The 19,772-nt window shown below is 42.3% G+C and overlaps 1 protein-coding gene across 1 annotated transcript in view; it reads right to left on the bottom strand.

Annotated features, from left to right (window-relative positions):
- GLP1R (glucagon like peptide 1 receptor) overlaps positions 1–19,772 on the bottom strand; it is a 107,665-nt gene that overhangs the window by 61,438 nt on the left and 26,455 nt on the right. Inside the window, exon 2 of the mRNA XM_065589265.1 lies at positions 731–827. Within this exon, the coding sequence (XP_065445337.1) occupies positions 731–827 (97 nt within the window). The remainder of the gene's footprint in view (positions 1–730; positions 828–19,772) is intronic.

Raw genomic sequence — 19,772 nt, 5'->3', positions numbered from 1 at the left:
CTGTAGCACAGAGGCACTCTAGGAGCTCCCACGGCGTGTCCAATTGTGGGCTGCATTGTCAGCAAGTCCCAGCAATTTGCCAAGCATAACACTGAACAGATTGCAGCTGCCCTTATCTTCAACAGAACATTTCAGCCTATAGAGACCATGAACTGCATTCTCATTACACTAAGGCCCCTTTATACCACTCTGACAGATAAAGGGCCCTTAAAGTGGGTGTATATTAAGGGGACTGAGCGTAAATGGAATATGGCCTTATATGTCCAATACAAAACTCTCCTTGAAGATCCCTGTAGAACACTCCTTGCTAGGACCTATCGTCTCCCTTGGGCTGCTCCTCCATATGAAAGGCTGCAGGGCACATTGCAGAACTCCATGGGTGGCATTCATCCTGCAGGCTGCACTGACAATACCGCCTGCCTTGGAACCAAACATGAGCCATGGCACTGCAAGATACTTTGGGCCATAGAGATGAATGGTTTTATCACACAAAAACAACGAGGAGTCCGGTGGCACCTTAAAAACTAAGGGATTTATTTGGGCATAAGCTTTCATGGGTAAAAAAACCCACTGCTTCAGATGCAACAATGCAAAAATGTGGGTTTTTAAGCAACACAATCAGTGGGCTGGAGAGAATGGAAATGGAGTTATGGAGAGGGAGGACTTTGTTTCCTTGCCCCAGTTAGCAGATGTTTTATAAAGTAAACATCCCATTCCTGCCAAGCATTACCTGCCACAAGAGGAGGCGTCTCATAGAGATACTTCAGGCACTGGAGCTGATATTCTTTCCACTTCTGCATCACTTCAGAGAGGGACCCATATGCACTCTGTAAGAGAAAGGTCTCAGGTACTTTAAGAGCCAAACCACCTGCTTCACAGACAGCCTAGATAAATAAAAACGCAGCTGTAGCCCAGTTAGATCTACCCTGCAAGTACTAGAACAGCCCTGTCAAGACCCCTATATAAAGAGGAAGAAGGAAATACAGAGTTTCATGATCATAAAGAGCCTCTGTTGCATGTTTGTCTCAGGACAACCAAGGAGATGGCCAATGCGAAACACACAACCTGTCTGACATGGTATGGAGATTTTCATGAAAAGGTCATGGTCACGAGTGATGCTCATTTTCTGACTCATTACCTCCAAACAACTTTTCCAATGAGCAGGGACATCAGTGAGCCTTCTTGGAAAAGGACTTCTAGCCAACAGCAGCTTCTGTGATCCCAAAATTGAGGCCAAGAGAACCCAGCGCATTCAGCTGACACGGTCCAAGCACTCCTCCAAAGCAGGGGCTGAACTTTCCCCTCTAACTGTCTCTTGTGGGTGGCAGCTGCTCCAAAAATCTAGCACATTTCTCTTGGGGAGAAAAAAAGGCAGGGATGCGCCTCTGCACATTGCAGACACCTACTGCCAGCTACTCAGAGTTTCAGGAAGAGAAGTTTCTACATTTAGTCACTGGTGATTAATGTGACAATAGTGAAGCCAAGTGAATTAAGTAGTAGGCATCCTAGGTGGCTCTGACGGGCTCATCTTGTTGCCTGCATTTTCCCTTGTGGTCTTTTAAAAACATCAAACTAGCAAAAGCTGAATTATGAACATAAGAATTACCATCCTGTAAGTGACCAATGGTCCATCTAGCCCAGCATCCTGTCTCAGAGAATGGCCCAGCATGGATGCTTCAGAAGGCATAAAACCAGCAGCATGAACCTAATTGTGCAATACTCTAACATGGGGTGGGGGAAACGTCATCTAACCCCAGCTGTTGATCAGTTTATGCTTTGAAGCATGAAGATTAAATAACCCTTGTAATTTTATCCTGGCTGCTTTAACTGCCCTTTTTGTTTTTTATCCCTTCACATATCTAAATCTTTTTTGTGGGGGTGGGGAGAAGCCAAGGGCCTGCACAGTATCATTTTAAACTGGAAAAAAAAAAAAGAAGCCGTTTTTAATTATACAAGAGTTTAAAGAAAACTGGGCTGGATTCTTTCCATTACATCAACGTGACTCATCTGAAGCCCATTCAATTGCCTTGCATTTTACACTAGTGTAATCATGAACAGAATTAGACCCTACATTTTTAGAACATGGAGCTTTAAGGTTCCCCCTGCCAGCATTGTACTCCTTCCTATAATTCGAAACATTTAAAATGTTTGTGAAGAAAAATTTGTGCATCAAGCCTCTGCCTTGAGCAACTAACCCACCCAGAATAGAGGTCACTAATGGGAGCACATCACAACCATGCTCAGACATACAAGCATGACAATATTGCTCTCATAAACATGAGCTATGTGAGGGCCTAGGGACCTTATTGGCCAATGCATGCTTCCAGTTGCTCCTCTGCTCTTGACTAACATATTAGTAACGTTCGTGAAGATCAGAGCTCAGGACAAAACCCAGCAAAACGCTGATCAGGGTGAGCTTCTGATGACGAGCAAATGAGTTACTCTCCTGTGACAAATGTCCCAGAAGCCCAAATGAGCAGCCAATAACGCTATCATCATTATGTTCATTCATAAAGATGCTCTCGGGCGGCATAATGAGGAGTGGAACTGACTTGCCTAAAGACAACGTGGACATTTATTAAGTGCCTGTATTTAAGTATAGATTTTAATAGCGGTTATAGTCTTTGTCTAGTTGATGCAGACCAGGGTGCTTTGCATCTTGCCAACGAGGGCTGCATTGCCCGTCAGATTTCACCCATAGTCCTCACAGAAGGCTGTAGGGAGCTTACATGCTCTGGATGTCTGGGGGAAGAAAACAAAACAAAAAGGCAAAACACACCACACCACTTATTTGGGTGCCTACAGTTAGAAAAATCTGGCCTTCTCCTTTATTGGGTAAGAAAGTCATTCACAAGCCAGAGCTCATTTTCTTCAATTGGATTAATTGTTCCTGAATATTCACCAAATAACCTGCTGAATGAGTCATTTTCAGACTATGGGTTGTTCACGGGTTGTTCATTGTAACCAGTCACTATTCTTCTTGTATGCTTGGCCACCTAAGTCACACGGTATTGTTCCATCTCTTTCCAACTGCACGGGAAACGTTTTAGAAACAGTAAAAAAAGCAGCACATCCAGGATAAGCTTTTGGACAATAATCCTTTGCCCTAAATTTATGGCTCTACTAGGATTCACAAAAATTTTCATGGAATATTTAGTTATCATCTAAATAGGACCCCCCAAATCACAGCAAACCAAATTCACCTCTTTATACTGTATTGAAAAAAGGTGTGCAAATAATTTTTAATTAAAAACTAGCTGTAGTCAATTATATAAACCCAAGATTATTCACATTAGGATCATTAGATTTTCCAGAATACACTAGTTTAAAAAAAATTCTGGCAAAGAAAAAAAGTGTCATTTTTTTCTGAAAAGATTTAAATTGTCATATAGGAATAACCGCCTTTAACAATGACTGGGCAAACTGAAATCTCTGTCCATCTGTTTAATCAGAAGTAAATGTTCTATCTGCAATGATTTCTCATCCTGTGCTAAGGCAACTCTAATACAATTATTAGCAAACTATTATTAGCAAAATAGGAAAATAATCGGACATGTTCTCTTTAGTGAAGAGGACTCATTTGGGGATTTTTTTTTTTAAAACCACCAATATCCTGCTGCCAAAAAAAAAAAAAAAAAAAAAAAAAAAAAAATCAAATATAATCGATTGTACAGTATTTTTATTGCTCTATGCACTCAGCAGTTTATAATTTGATTAATCTTAATACCATTTCTTGTTACTCAGGTGAATACCAAATTAGTCATTGGATGTAAATCGTATACATTCCATTTACCCTTTTACAAAGGGACTTAATACCAGGTGAACAATAATCAATATTATTTATTTGGCACTATAGATATGCAATGTAATTAATTACTCAAACTAGAGAAACTAAATTAGTGAATAGATTACTATTATTTGTATAGTGTCAAGTGTGCTAGACACTTTATAGACAGGTAAACATGACAAGGCCTCTGCTCCAGAGGGCCTACACCTAAATGGACAATCCATAGGCAAGATGAGGAGTTATGGCAGGCAACAAGTAACTCAAACTAATAGTGTAGTTAAGCATGTTGTGTAAGTATCATGATTTTCATCACTAGTTTGTCGCCATCTTGCAATTATTATTTTCAGTTCTTTGCTGAGTACTGGGCAGTGAGAGGAGAAGCACTAAAAGGTAGATAGCCTCCCTGCAGGAGAGATGTGTACTGAGGAAAGTCGGAGGAGAGGATGGAGGCATGGCAAATTGGGTCGAGGTGGTGGGGTTTCAAGGCATATGAGGGGCTGCATGAGGCACAAGTGGGAGAAGCACAAAGGAGGCAAGCAGGGAGGCAGCTTGGGTGGCATGAAATGGATTCAGGAGAATTAAAAGAGACAAGTGCGGTGAGCCATTCATTGTACTAATATAATTCAGTGCAATTAATCTCTGGTGATAAATTATCCCATTCAGAAAAGTCTGAGGAAAGAATTCTTTAGAAATCAGTGACACCTTGATTTCCTTACCCTGATTACACTCTGTCTTAGTAGTTTTCACTGCACAAAAAAGCACTTTTATCATTTTCCTATATCCTGGAGGTTACCCAGGTAATTTCATCTATTTGACCCCAACGCAATCCTTGCTACACAAGTGCAATTCCATGACACAAGAGTCTGAAACTGCAAGGTGCTCAACAACTTCATTTCTCATTGAGGTCAATGGAAGCAGAGGCTGTTCAGAACTTCACAGAACTCACGCATCATCTTGCGGGATGGGGCAAGTTCTCTCCCAGTCTCTGATATAGCTTGGAAAAATGGGGCCTTTCCTCAGAACCCTATTGAGCTCCCTTCCCTTCTTGTCCATGCATTCCCTGCCCCAGCCTTGTGTGTGAAAAGAGAAGTTCTCCTTCTACATTGGCCTCAGCTTGCCCAACCCATTCAGTTGTGTCCCATTCCAGTATATGTAATGTCCCCAATTCATCACAAAGGACTCAATTGCTATAACATGATCCAATGGCTGGAAGCTGAAACTAGACAAATTTGGATTGGAAATAAGGTGTAAAATTTTAACAATGTAATTAACCATAGGAACAACTTACCAAGGATCACTGTGGATTCTCCATCACTGACAATTTTAAAATCAAGATTGGATGTTTTTCCAAAAGATCTGCTCTAGGAATTATTGTGGGTAGGTTCTATGGCCTGTGTTATATAGGAAGTCAGACTAAATTATCACAATGGTCCCTTAGGATCTGGAAATCTAATCAACTGTGATGACAAAGACTAGGAGCTAGGACTGCCAAATTCTAATCCCAACTCCCAAAGCGACTCCCCAGGTGACATTGGTAAGTAACTTCATTTTCTCTATCTGTGACACAGGTACAATACCATACTTACGTCACTGTGAGGTTGTGTAGATCCATATAGGATTATGCTCCTACAGTTCTTTGTAGATGTGAAGTGCTAATAATAATCAGTAATAATAGGACTACCCTTACAGTAAAATGGTCAGAAAAACTGGTTCCCAGCAACGCCTAATTTCCAGGCTATTTTGCTCTGGATGAGAATCCCAGTCTTGGGGGGACTGAGGATCTTATCTGAAAGCCTTTTAGAGATTGGCCTATTACTAGTTATGTTTTTAGAAGAGGCAGAGAATGACGGGCCCGAATAGAGTCTAATGAAAGGGTCTCTAAACTAAGTGTCTGCATTAGAGAAGCTTCCACTTCCCAGGATGGGCAATTTGATTCTATTAATAACAGATATAGGCTTGAATTTACAACAGTGAGCTTTGTCCTCTGATCATAGCCCTAAAGGAGCAGAGTACAGCACTGAAACCCCAGAAAGTCCTCTGTAAACAATTATCACCTTATATCCACAGGGGGTGAGAATCTCCTCTCTCTGGGAAGGGCAGTTTTCAGGTTTCATTTTAGTTCTCAAGTTTCAGTGAATTTGGTAGTGACAGTCCCTCAAGCCACAGACCAGTCTCAGACACATCAGCATTAGCGCAAACTTCCCTCAAAGAGCAATATGCCTCAGCCCAGACCTGGACACTGCTTCTTCGAGCATGAAAGTGATTCATCCTCTGGTCCTTTTTGGTCTATGGCTTCTCAGATAACTGTCACAGTAAGTGTCCATTGTAACAGAGCAACGACTCACTGGCATGGCGCCCCCTGATGGTCATCCAAGGAATTATCTTTCCATCCTCCGGAGCGCCCTCTGTCAGCTGGTGTCTCACCTTTTCCTAGCCCCCATGTCCCTCCCGGACCCCGGCACCCCCTTTCTCTTGGGGGCTGCCCCATGGCGGTACCCCCCCCAGTTTCTGGGTCTCCCCACCCAGGGGAACCCCCACCCACTAGCCCCACCTCGCCTCAGTATAAGGCTATTGCCAGTCACCATCTAGCCCCCGTTCACTGGGGAAGACTGTAGTGTACAAGCCATTCATCACAGGCAAGGGGGGTTTGGACCGGCTGCCTCCGCCTACCCTTGGGCTGCCCTCTGCAACCCCAGTACCTATTTGGCCTTGCACAAGGCCGACAGCCTGGGGAGTTGCCAGGCAGGAGCTCCCCAGCTCCTCTCGCCTTTCCCCAGCCCTGCTCCACCTCAGGTACCCTGGTACGCTCCCCAGCAGCTAGGTCCATCTCCTTCCACAGCTAGAGGAGATTCTCTTAGCTCCAGCCTAGCAGCCCCTTTATAGGGCCAGTTGTGGCCTGATTGGGGCATGGCCCAACTGTGGCTGCTTCCCCAATCAGCCCAGGCTTGCTGCTTTGCCCTGCCACAGTCCTCTCCCAGAGCTGTTTTAAGCCCTTCAGGGCAGGAGCGGGTGACCACCCCACTGAACCATCTTGTGGTGGAATTTTGTTATGTGTCTGTCTGCCCAGAAGGACATGGGCTGACATCCCTCCAACTCATTTCACACAGAGCACAAAACAACCTCCAGCCGGTAACAGCTTTTAGTCACTACTGGGATGGAATGGATTAAATTCAGGGGTTTGAAAGCAAGTGTCAGCATGCCATTATTAGTTCCCGGAGTCAGTCTGACCCAGTTCTCAGTTTCTCTCTAATGTGTTGTTGTCCCTTATAGACCTGAAGATAATTATTTTTCTCTCAAGATTTTTTAAACTATTTATCTGAAAGAGAAATCAAGGTGTTGGGTTCTTTTGCAGACACTGTAGTGACAGCGTAGGTAAGGCTGAACTCCAATTTCAGTAATAAGGTAGATTTTGCCTCCACATCTTTACCTTTCATGAAAAGGTACCCAGAATCCACGAGAATTGGTTATGGGGGCTCCTCTGCCAGGGTATAATAGGTCTTGAAAGTCGGAGAAAAACCAAAAGAGGCAATGACATGGAAGAAACAAAATCTTCAGAGATAAAGTTTGCAGATACAAAAATTGGGGGCGTAGTAATTAATGAAGAGGACAGGTTACGGATTCAGAGAGATCTAGATCGCTTAGTAAACTGGGTCAAGCAAACAATATGCATTTTAATATAGCTTAAATGTAAATGTATTCATCTAGGAACAATTTAACTTAACAAAGAGAAGGTTAAGTGGTGACTTGATTAGTGTCTATAAGTATCTACATGGGGAACAAATATTTAACAATGGGCTCTTCAATCTAGTAGAGAAAGGTACAACACAATCCAATAGCTGAAAGTTGAAGCTAGACAAATTCAGACTTGAAATCAGATGTAAATTGTTAGCAGCGACAGAAATTAACCATTGGACCAATTTACCAAGGGTCATGGTGGATTCTCCATCACTGATTTTTTAAAATCAAGATTGGATGTTTTTCTAGGAATTATTTTGGGGACGTTCTATGGCCTGTGCCATACCAGAAGTCAGACCAGATGATCACAATGATCCCTTCTGGCCTTGGAATCTATGAATTTCTGGAAGTGGTATTGGGGAGGGCAATACTTTGACCACTTTGCTGTCATTCACGGGGACTTGTTATATGCCAAATTTCACGTTCCTTTTGCAGACGGAAGGTGAATAGAGACAGATATAAATTCACTGTGGGACACTCCATTGATAAAGTGCAGTCCTGCAGCTCTTATTTTGGGTGTTGAAGAGCTGCTTTGTCTGAGGACTACGTTGTCTCTTCATTTTGGGTAATGATACAGGGCAGAGTTAAGGGCATTTGTGAGTCTAACTGTGGTTTTCCATACTTTCATATACTTTTAAAGCATATTTTCATTTTAGAAACTGTTTTCCACTGTTTATTTTTTCTCCTTCTTCCCCAAGTTACAACATTCCTTTAGGTTTCTTTCCACTTGGAGTTATGATGCCCAATTTCAATTTTCACTCCAATTTAATGTGGTCTTCTTGATTTAGGCAAGATGCAGTGCCTCTCTGAGATGAAGTAATTATTATTACCCTGCCTTGGCAACTGCTTCACTAATCAAATGAGCTCGCCTTAATTATGCCTCCCAACTCATATTTTACAAGTTACTTGGTTGGCAGCTGGGTCATTCTGGACAAACCCCTCGGAAATGGCAAGCGCTGAATCAGAGCAGCCCTTCATTCAGAGAAAAGTCTTTATTGCCAGCTTTCAAGAACATTTTACACAACGTTTCTGGTTCGTTAGTGACCAAGGAAAAATGACTCCAGGGGCTGGAGAGCTAATTTTTTTTTCCAGTGTTCTCCCTTTTTAAGTTTCCTCCCTTCTCTTGTTGGGAGCAGTAACTGACGAACACATGGAGGGAAAGCACTGCAGGAGTTACTGTGAAATTTCTGCAGCAGCTTCCTGCACATAGCTGCCGTTTGGCCTCTCTGTGAGCAGCAGCAGCTGCTCAGCACTTCTCCAGCACTTAGTCTTTTATTCCCTCTCCTAGTACACTGGGCCTCCATGAGGTATCCTTTGCCATGGGATCTATCTCCTGGTCCCAGATTAGTTGGTGGATCAGGGACAACACATCTGGAATGCTAAGGCTCTCAACAACAACAAACCAACATTCAGTTTCAGTTTTCAGCATGGTTCTTATTTTACACCTGAACTAGTTTGCTGGGCCCTAACTGGAATGGCACATCAGTAAGGCATTACCTTGTTAACTGCACTTTCAGTTTCAGCACAGTCTAGAATTAAGAGAGATCCTCTAGCAATCGATGCATGGAATGCTTCTCCTCTGGTAGGTCAGGTGGGGTAAGAAGGCTCTCCTCTCCTACGTGGCTTTGTACTGGGGAAGTGCCATTGTCTATTGCACCTGTCCTCAGTGATGGATAGGGCTGGGATGGAGAAGAATTACCAGCAGTCTTTATTCCTGCTCCTTGAAATGTCCTCCAGCATTTAGGTCAAGATAGAGCTCTGCCCACTGGTCATTGTGGGAACCAATAGTCAATATGCTTACAGCTCAAGTTGACACAGATTTAGTTTGACAGCCATTGTTACCGTCAAATGTTCTTTCCATTACAACTTCTTTCATCTGTTCTGACAAATGTTCCTACCCAGGACTTATTGCCTCGGTCAGTTACAAAACCAACATGAGAAAACGGCTATGTTCCCAAGCAAAGGCACAAAGGAAAACCCCCTTCCTTGGGGGTCTCTGGTGACAAAGAGGCTCAGGAGAAAAAAATGCAGCCACAACTATAAGAACTCAAATTCAGAAAGTAGCCCCATGATTCTAGCAGAGTGCGGGACAATTCTGTGGCACTCCTCTCACAAGGGGGATGAGACCAAGATGATACAGACTCACTATAAAAAATAAGTTAGATGATACTGCCAAGTGCAGCTCAGTAATGCGATCACAGACAAAGTTTATGTAGTACTTTACCAGCACTGTAATTCTTATTTGAAATGAGTTGCATATTTTTTCTGGCCCAAGGCTATAGCTCTAGCAAAACTGTGGAAGGGTTGTCAGAGGTTAGGAGAGCTGTAATTTAAGTCTCTCTCACAAACAAACACCAGAGGGAGGTGAACCCAGCCCTCTATCAGAAGAAGGGGTGTTAGAACATGGAATCTTTCAAGGGGTGGGGAAGGGAAGAGGGAGAAAGGGAAAAGATTGACAACCACATGAGGTGCATCAGAGGCACTGTGAAGTGCAGTGATCTGTGAAGTAGAGGTCAGCAGCTTCATGTGATACAGAGAGAGAAGGATTCACCTAATCAAGTAGGATTTTTGTTTCTTTTTGCTATGGTTTAAAAATGCAGTGAGTCAAACCCCTGATGACTTCCGTGGACATACGCCAGGGAAATATCTAACCCAATCCCTACTGAACCAGGTACATTTAAAGCACCTCACTCGTGGACACAGAAAAGCTCTATGCAGATTAGTTCATTTGTACAGTGATATGGGCAGGCAGGCCAGCAGGGACTAGGCAAAACAAGAACAGATAAGGAAAATATAATGATGTGCTGCAGGCCACCCCCTGTAGTTATGAAACTGGGACATCAGGTGTGTGTGGGGAGAGGGGGAGCTTCCTTGAAGAAATTTAAGATTCAAGAAGAAAAGAGCATCTCCTTTAGAAGACAATGTGCATCTCAGTTCCAAGAACTGAGAACTTGCTGCCACGCAGCAGATGCCTAAGGTGATTTAACAGAACAAGGGCCCTCAATTTATTAACTCTTTGCCCTTTGGTAACGCTTTGCATCCAAGAGTCTCAAACAGTCTAACAGACCATTAGTGAAGTCTCACAAATACCATTGTAAGGTAAGCAATATCCCCATTTAGACAGACGGAGGAAAGGGATGCACAGAGGTTAAGTGATTTGCCCAAGATTGTGGCAGCAGATCCAGGAACAGAAACCAGGTCTCAGTCTTTTACTGTTATCTCTGGACAGTTATAGCCCTAGTGATCCGGGGGGGGGGGGGGGGGGGGGGGGGGGGGGGGAAGAGGGGAGGGAATCACACGTATCAAAATCTCAACACCTCTCTTCCAACCTAAATATACACCCCACATTTGTCTTAAAAACAGTGACTCTTCAGAGCTGAGTCACCACTTTTGATAGGAACACTTTATTCTACCTCTGTCGTTGCTGTTTGCTCAGATATGCTGCTATGAACTTAGTCTCCAATTTAAGCAAGTGATTTGAGACAGTAAAATAATAATCACAAAGCTATTAAAGAAATCTCTGGTGCATAATTTCATGGCTCTGGCATCGCCTAATCACAGCTGATTTCAAGAGAAGAATGTGATTACCTCTCTATAGTTTTTAAGAGTTCCAGCTGAGGGAAGCTAGTTATTGCTGTTTTAATTAACAAGTAGCAGAGTAACTCGTCAGCAGCTCATTGCCACCATATTCAAGGTCCACTGTCCAGTTATCTGCTGTACTAATTTTTCCCCTATTAACCATCCCTCTCCCAAGACGGCCTGTATGCAGTGGCTTTGTAAATGTTCAGCCAAGAACACAGCAATTACAAGACAGACTTGAGAACTGAGCCTGCAGGACCAGAACTCTCCAAACTACACTCATCTCCAACTCTTGGTTCTATTAATGAGAAGTATCCCTTTGGACGTTTCCACTGTACTTCTCCCCAATGTAAAAACAGTGCAGGCCAGCCCTTACAGCATATAGTGACATGGGTTTACTGTACCTGCAAGCAAGGCAGAACAGCATCGCAGACTCTTGGCCAGGCTTTGCATATGCTGGAGCACGTTCACTAGATTTCACACGTTTGGATGCATGCAGTGTTTACAATGTACAAGCCAGCACATACATTGCACTATGTAGCATGCAACCCACATGGCTACAGTTTCTACATCCCAAAGACTTGTTTTGTCAAAATTAGGACAGCGGCAAACTCAATCAGGATTAAAAAACAAAGAGTCCTCTATGCCAGTTTGCTTCATAGCTTCTACATGGTCCCTGCAGCCTGCAACACCCTCTTAGAGCTCCTCTTGCTGCATAAAGTGGCTTAGAGGAAGGATAGATAAGTCAGAATGGACCCACAGGCTTTCCTCACTCTGGGACTTTACATGCAGCAGGTGTTGGGCAGCAGCATCATAACAGGGACCACCTGGGCTTTTAGGACTTGTGAGAATTCCTATCTCAAGGCATTTTACAAACAGGGAAGCCTCACAATACCTTTGTCAGATAGGAATAATATTTATCTATTTCATAGAGGGCTAAATTAAGGCATAGAAACATTAAGGGAATTGCCAAAGATCACACAGTGACAGAAGTGGGAATGGAATTTGGGAATTCTGATTCCCAAACCCCTATTTTATGTGTGTTCCTTAAGAGATAAATGCAACATCAATTCCCTGAAGTCACTGTTAGAAGAAAAACTTTTATGTATATACAGAACTTAAAGAATATTTAAATACTCTTTTAAATGATAAGCCTTAAAATAAAACTTTTCTATCAAGATAGCTTCTCTTGGAATCTGTTTTCAATCTATCCTATTTTTGAACTAGGCTAAAGTAGATAAATTTGAGATTGTAATCTGTATTTTCTGGAAAATAAGTTGTCAAACTTTTGCTTATCAGGAATGATCTGTTAAAGCCTATATATCATCATCATCATCTCCTCCTCCTCCTCCGTTTGGGGTGGACAGGAGAGGGAGGAAAGGGTTAGCCACCATTAAGAATTGTATTTTAAGAAGGAAGCTGGATAACTGTCTCTGAGATTGTGGTTTAGACATTAGATAATAGTTTGGTTTCGATATTCAGATATTTGCCTAAGTTATAGAGTTGATTGACTTTGGTTGTAAATCCCAACTAAAGAGTTTTACCAAACAGACAGACAGCTTTTTAGAATCCATCTAAGAATTTAAGGATGAATTATTTTTGTATTAGTTTGCCGATTTAATTAATTTGACTAGTTAATTGGATGATTTAACTCCAAACTAACATTGGGACTCACCTGCTTGATTTGATCTTGATTAGATTCCCATTTGACAAGGCTTTATTTTTAGTTGAATATTAATAATTTAGCTTTGGTATTATGTTTTCTTGATTTGATTTTACGGGTTTTTTTTTTAGAAGAGTTTTAGTAAATTTTGTAGCTGTTTAGTGAAGTAATGTTTTTTTCCAATAAGCAATGTGGGTCTAGAGCAGTGGTTCCCAAACTTTAACAACGTGTGAACCCCTTTCACTAAAATGTCAAGTCTCGCGAACCCCCTCCTAAAAAAAAATGAATATTTCCAGGGATTTTCTCCTTTACCTGAGTATAAATTATAAAAGCAGTGATCTTGGAAATATTAAATTTGTTTTTATGACATGCTTATTACACACTATTATTAATTATTATCATTACAGTATTTTTATTACATTATGAAAACGGCAACACTCTTCCAAGATCTCACTTTTGTAGCTTGTATCACTTTGAATAAGCCTGTTATAAGACAAGGCTCCTATGTTTCATCAAGGAGTATCAGCAGTTTTTTTTTGCCGCTTCAAGCTCAGAGCAAAAAAAAAAAAATATATCCCCGGAATTGTGCCGCCCCAAGCACGTGCTTGTTTTGCTGGTGTCTGAATATCAGATGTGAAACAGCATGAAGGTATTTAAGAAGCCAACTCAAAGAGTTCCTCCTACTCAAGCATTCACGTCTTGAGCAGTCCAGGCAAACAATGCACGTTACAACAAAGCTTAAACTTGTTCTTCATAATAATTTAAAAAAAAAAAAAAAAAAAAATCAATACTAGCTGCCTATTTAATTTTAAAAATAGCAAAAAATATCCACCTCCCTTTCCATTACTTATAAGGAGTCTTGAAGTTTAAATCTCCTCAGTGTGATAGATATGCTTGCTTTGATCTGCTTAGCTCTTGGAAGTCCAGGCGCTCCAGGCTGCTGACCCCATGCTGCCCAGGGTCCCTAGGGACAACTCTGTCCACCATTAGGGAATTTTTTCCTGAGAACCCCCTGTAACATTTCATGAACCCCAGTTTGGGAACCACTGGTCTATAGCCTTTGAGGGCCTGGGGTGGAGGATACCATCTGCTCAACCTGAAAGCGTGACTAGCTGCCCCTACATTGGGTATGTCTACACAGCAATAAAAAACCCCACAGCATCAAGTAGTAGAGCCCAGGTCAACTGATTCGGGCTCACAGGGCTAACCATAGCAGTGTAGACATTCAGTCTCAGGCTGCAGCCTGGGCTCCATTACCCTTCCTCCTCACCAGGCTCCAAAGCCTAGGCTGCACCCAAGCCCAAATGTCTACAACACTATTTTTAATCCTACAGCCTGAGCCACATGAGCCCAAGTCAATTGACACTGCAGGTTTTTCTGTGCAGTGCAGTTGTACGCAATAAGTCTATAGTTCTCACATCATCCATCCTAGCTACAAATGCCTGAGTCAACATGTTCTGCAACAAGTGCCCCTCAAATCTTTCATTTTGAGGTGTAAATCCAGCAAAAAGACACACTCCAGTTGTCAATATACTGTATTAAAGTCAGCTACCTACCCCGCAAACCCAACTCCCAAAAATCTCCTGTGTGATGTTACCTCAGTGACCAATCACCACAACTGCACCATAGCCATGCATATACAATAGACAGACATTACTGCCTATTTCTGTCCTGTCAAGTAATCCTGGCAATCAATGCACAAGTTGCATTATCATCCAAAGATAATATCCACTGCGACACTGCAGATTGATTCCTGCAAAGTAGAGTCCCGAGCCCTTGCCATGCTCCTATGTCCTCCTGCCTCTCTCAGTAATCACACAGCTGAGGAAACTGTGATACAAAGTCGGATCAAGGGGAAAGTGTCCCTTTATTAAGGAACAGTGCAAGGTTAAATCTGATTAGGCAGCTACAGTGTGAAGCATGTAGATATTGTGCAGGAATTGAGTGCAAGTTACCCAATTCTGACACTTTGCGGAAGTTTAATATCCTTCTAGTTACTGATGGAATAGAATCTTGTCACAGTAAGATATGAATACATCATCTGGCTTCTTTCCAAATACAGAACAGAAATATTTATTAAAATACTTGTTCCTTTTCTGTATCACGATTGACAATTTTGCCATCAATTGTCTGCATTTCTTAACTGCCAATTAGTACTCATTGCTATCAACTTCCCCATCTTTCCACTATCAGTGGTTCTCAACCTGAGGGTATGCAGAGGTGTTGAAGGGGGTACATCAACTCATAGATATTTGCCTGGTTTTACAACATCCCGCATAAAAAAGCACTAGCTAAATCAGTACAAACTAAAATGTCATACAGACATTTTATACCTCTCTATATACTATACACTGAAATGTAAGTACAATATTTATATTCCAAATGATTTATTTTATAATTCTATGGTAAAATGAGAAAGTAAGCAATTTTTCCACTAATAGTGTGCTGCGACACTTTCATAATTTTATGTCTGATTTTGTAAACAAGTAGTTTTTAAGTGAGGTGAAACTTTGGGGGTACGCAAGACAAATCAGACTCCTGAGAGCCAATGTGTTCTATATTGGGTTTGTAAAATTATTTTAGTTGCTATTATCACTTCCTTGCTTAACCTGGAAATCCTTTTTTAAAAAATGAAAGACTGCGTTTTTTGTTTTTAACCTAGACAGCCTTCTTATGAGATTGCAGAATTCTGGGGCATCTAATAAAGCATTCTTATAACAACGCACAATTATCATTGACATTTTTATATTAAAATTTTTCCTCCCATTCAATTTCACTAATTTTCTTCCTTCAGTTTTACATCGTCAGATGATAGCTTGTGTTTCCTTCAGTATATCCAGTACTTTCAATGATGTGAATACATGAAATTCTATAAATGACAATGTTGTGATACTGGCCCTACATATGATCTCTGGGTCCGGGCCTCTATAAAAACTTTCATGGATTAGGAGATCTTCTCAGCAAGTTGAATGACAACTCCTCACAGTTAGGGGTGTCATGTTCAATGGTAGACTGTAGGCAATCTGGAATATAAAGCACTTTTCCACCTTTGGGCACATTTTGGCGGTCCCAATGGGGGTGGAGGGGAGTCTCAGCTTGTAACAGCTGCAATATAGACTTGGAGACATTCTTTGCACTTCCCTCTGCCTCAGCCCAGTTTTTTCCACCATTGATGTTCTAGTCCCTATCCTCCTCTTTTCACCTGGAGAATGCAAGTCATTCTTTAACCATGAAGACAATCAGCCCCTCTTGCCCAAAGAAAAATAGCAGATTCTGCTTCCTACTTTTAGATATATTGCTGATTTAGTCAAAAGTTCCATTTGGTATTACTGCTAGCCAGCACAGCAAGGCACTTCCAGGACTTAAGTTGCCAAATTACCCAACATGTTTTATTCACCCTGACAACAGCAGAGGCCATTAGCTCTATTCACACAAAAGCATTAACATTGAGAAACTGGTTCCATCATCAGGCTGGAAGTCTGCCAGGACTTCTATCACCGATTCACTGTGTGACCCTGAGAAAGTTATATCTCTGTGCCTCATTTCCTCCATACATATCTGTGATATTGGGAATAATATTTAGCATATGTTATGATGATTATTTCACTGGTTATTGCAAAGCACTCGGAGATCCTTTATGAGTGCTATAAATATGCAACGTATATTATTTTGAGAGGGGGGGAGGGAACTTTTCCATAAGTGTCATATACAGAAACACATGCCTCTTGCTCTAGTCCTAAATTGACACTCTCCAACTCTGGCCTCAAGACTGATTCGCACTGAGCTGTCTGGGAGATGTCCTCGCAATATGATTGAAGTAGACCCATGGGAAGGAGGCCCTGGAAGAATTCCACCATGCTTTCAACAGCTTCCACCCCACCATCAACCTCAGCCTGGACCAATCAACACGGGAGGTCCACTTCCTGGACACCACCGTACAAATAAGCGATGGCCACATTAACACCACCCTATACCGAAAACCCACCGACCGCTACGCCTACCTTCATGCCTCCAGCTTCCACCCCGGTCACACCACACGATCCATCGTCTACAGCCAAGCACTGAGGTACAATCGCATCTGCTCCAACCCCTCAGACAGAGACCAACACCTACAAGATCTTCACCAAGCATTCTCAAAACTACGATACCCACACAAGGAAATAAAGAAACAAATCAACAGAGCCAGACGTGTACCCAGAAGACTCCTGCTACAAGACAGGCCCAGAAGAGAAACCAACAGAACTCCACTGGCCATCACCTACAGTCCTCAGCTTAAACCTCTCCAACGCATCATCAGTGATCTACAACCCATCCTGGACAATGATCCCTCACTTTCACAGACCTTGGGAGGCAGGCTAGTCCTCGCCCACAGACAACCTGCCAACCTTAAGCATATTCTCACCAGCAACCACGCATCGCACCATAACAACTCTAACTCAGGAACCAACCCATGCAACAAACCTCGATGCCAACTCTGCCCACATATCTACACCAGCAACACCATCACTGGACCTAACCAGATCAGCTACAACATCACCGGCTCATTCACCTGCACGTCCACCAATGTTATATATGCCATCATATGCCAGCAATGCCCCTCTGCTATGTACATTGGCCAAACTGGACAGTCACTACGCAAGAGGATAAATGGACACAAGTCAGATATCAGGAATGGCAATATACAAAAACCTGTAGAACACTTCAACCTCCCTGGCCACACAATAGCAGATGTTAAGGTAGCCATCTTACAGCAAAAAAACTTCAGGACCAGACTCCAAAGAGAAACTGCTGAGCTTCAGTTCATCTGCAAATTTGACACCATCAGATCAGGATTAAACAAAGACTGTGAATGGCTATCCAACTACAGAAACAGTTTCTCCTCCCTTGGTGTTCACACCTCAACTGCTAGCAGAGCACCTCACCCTCCCTGATTGAACTAACCTCTTTATCTCCACACTGATATATACCTGCCTCTGGAGATTTCCATTACTTGCATCTGAAGAAGTGAGGTTCTGACCCACGAAAGCTTATGCTCCCAGTACTTCTGTTAGTCTCAAAGGTGCCACAGGACCCTCTGTTGCTTAATATGATTGAAAGCGCTTTTATTTTGTTTGCTTTATTTTAAGTTATTCACTTGTACAGCTTCTCTCTTCCTCCCATTACTCTGTGTCTCACTGAGCCCATACTTTTGCTTTCAGCCAGAGAGCTAGCCAGGAATATTCCCGGACCTATTTGTTATGCATAATCTCTTTAAAACTTGAAAGAAAAATCCCAAACATTTCATCCTGGGAGGGCTTTGATAATAGTTTATATGGATTAACATTTAGAGATGAAACCATTTGGTTATCTGGACCAACCTACACCAACTTTGGGGCAATTCAGATACAGACGTCCTGAACTTCATGGACCAGGCCTAATTCCACTAAGAATGAAATGCAGGCAGTAACAGAGTGTGTTTGTGTGTGATGGGGGCAGTGGGGGAAGAGGGAGAGAGAGGGGTATCTGACCCAAAACACACAACCTACTATTCACAAAGGAGCCAATATTTCCAAGGTAACACACAAAAGTCTCTGCATGGGAATCCTCCTTCACACCCTGAATGTTCTTCATAGCTTTAGATAACATTACAGGAGACCTCGAGCACAGGAGACAGAAAGATGTGGTCAAGAGCCTCAGAGTCTACAGCCCAGATCACAATGTACAATGGAAGCAACAGGTGGGAGAAAAAACAAGATGCGCTTTCAACCCCTGAATGGAAAAGCCCCTCTTCAGATCATCCTGGTAGAATATCAGCAGTAATGAAGCAGAATGATGATCATATTATTAAACCAACAAAAACTAATGTCACTGCAACAATAAGGTCGCATAGTTAAGGCCTGGAAGTGAAAAGATGCTGAGTTAACGCTGCTGTTGGAATCTTCCACATCATGGATATGGTTTATTATTAGTAACAAAGACTATTACAGTTGGGCCTAGAGGCCCTGAGATCAGGACTTCATTGTGCTAGTGTGATCCAAGCGCCTCTTGGTGGCAACGGGCACCAAGGTACACAGGGATCCCTTGGGTGTGGTCTCTACATTGTGTTGCCTGTGGCTGGTGGAGTTGGGGAGCTGTCTTGTGGCAGGCACAGACAAAATTTCCTTGTGTCAGGGCAGGTGGTAGTGAGATGTCTCAACCCTGGGTAAAATCACAGCGAGGCACTGTACAAACTCACAGTAAGCATCAGTACCTACCCTAAAAATCTTATATCTAAATTATGTGTGTGTGTGGGAACAGGAATTTCTTTTATGCACAAAGTGTGACATTTCTGAAACGTTTTTCATTCCAAATAGCAACAAAAAGTCAGAAATATGAAGTTTCCCACAGAATTAGAGTCTTTCAAAACATTCCAGGCAGGGAGCAGGCCTGCTGATAGGGGAACTCAGGCAGCCTGCCTATTGGCTGGCTGAAAGTTTCAATTTTTAATGGAATAAAAGATTGTTTCTATTCTGGTAACTAAGCATTTTCCAACAGAGAACCAACTCCCCTTAAAAAGGGGGGGGGGGAAGGAAAGGAGGAGCTGGGGATCTATAGACCAGTCAGCCTGACTTTGATACCTGGGAAGTTACCAGAGCAATATATAAAACATTCAATTTGCAAATACCTGGAGGATGAAGGGGTGGTCACTCGTGGACAGCATGGGTTTACTAAGAACAAATCCTGCCAAACCAGCTTGATATCATTCTTTGACAAGGCAACTGCTTTGTGTCTAGGGGAAATGTGATGGACATAACATACCTGGACTTTAGCAAGGCTTTTGACACAGTCCCACATGACATTTTAATAAGTAAGCTGGAGAAATACAAGCTCAGTGGAACTACAATTAAGAGGATACATAATTGATTAAACAACCCCAAAGAAAGAGTAACTATTAATGGAATGTCATCAGATTGGAAAGAGGCCTCAAGTGGGGTTTCACAGCCATCTGTTCTGGGTCGATGTTAAATAACATCTTTATTAATTACCTGG

This window comes from Chrysemys picta, chromosome 3 (genome assembly GCF_011386835.1).
Source record: "Chrysemys picta bellii isolate R12L10 chromosome 3, ASM1138683v2, whole genome shotgun sequence".
Classification (NCBI taxonomy): domain Eukaryota; kingdom Metazoa; phylum Chordata; order Testudines; family Emydidae; genus Chrysemys; species Chrysemys picta.
Note: the sequence above shows the minus strand (reverse complement) of the source record. Positions and strands in the feature narration are given on the sequence as shown.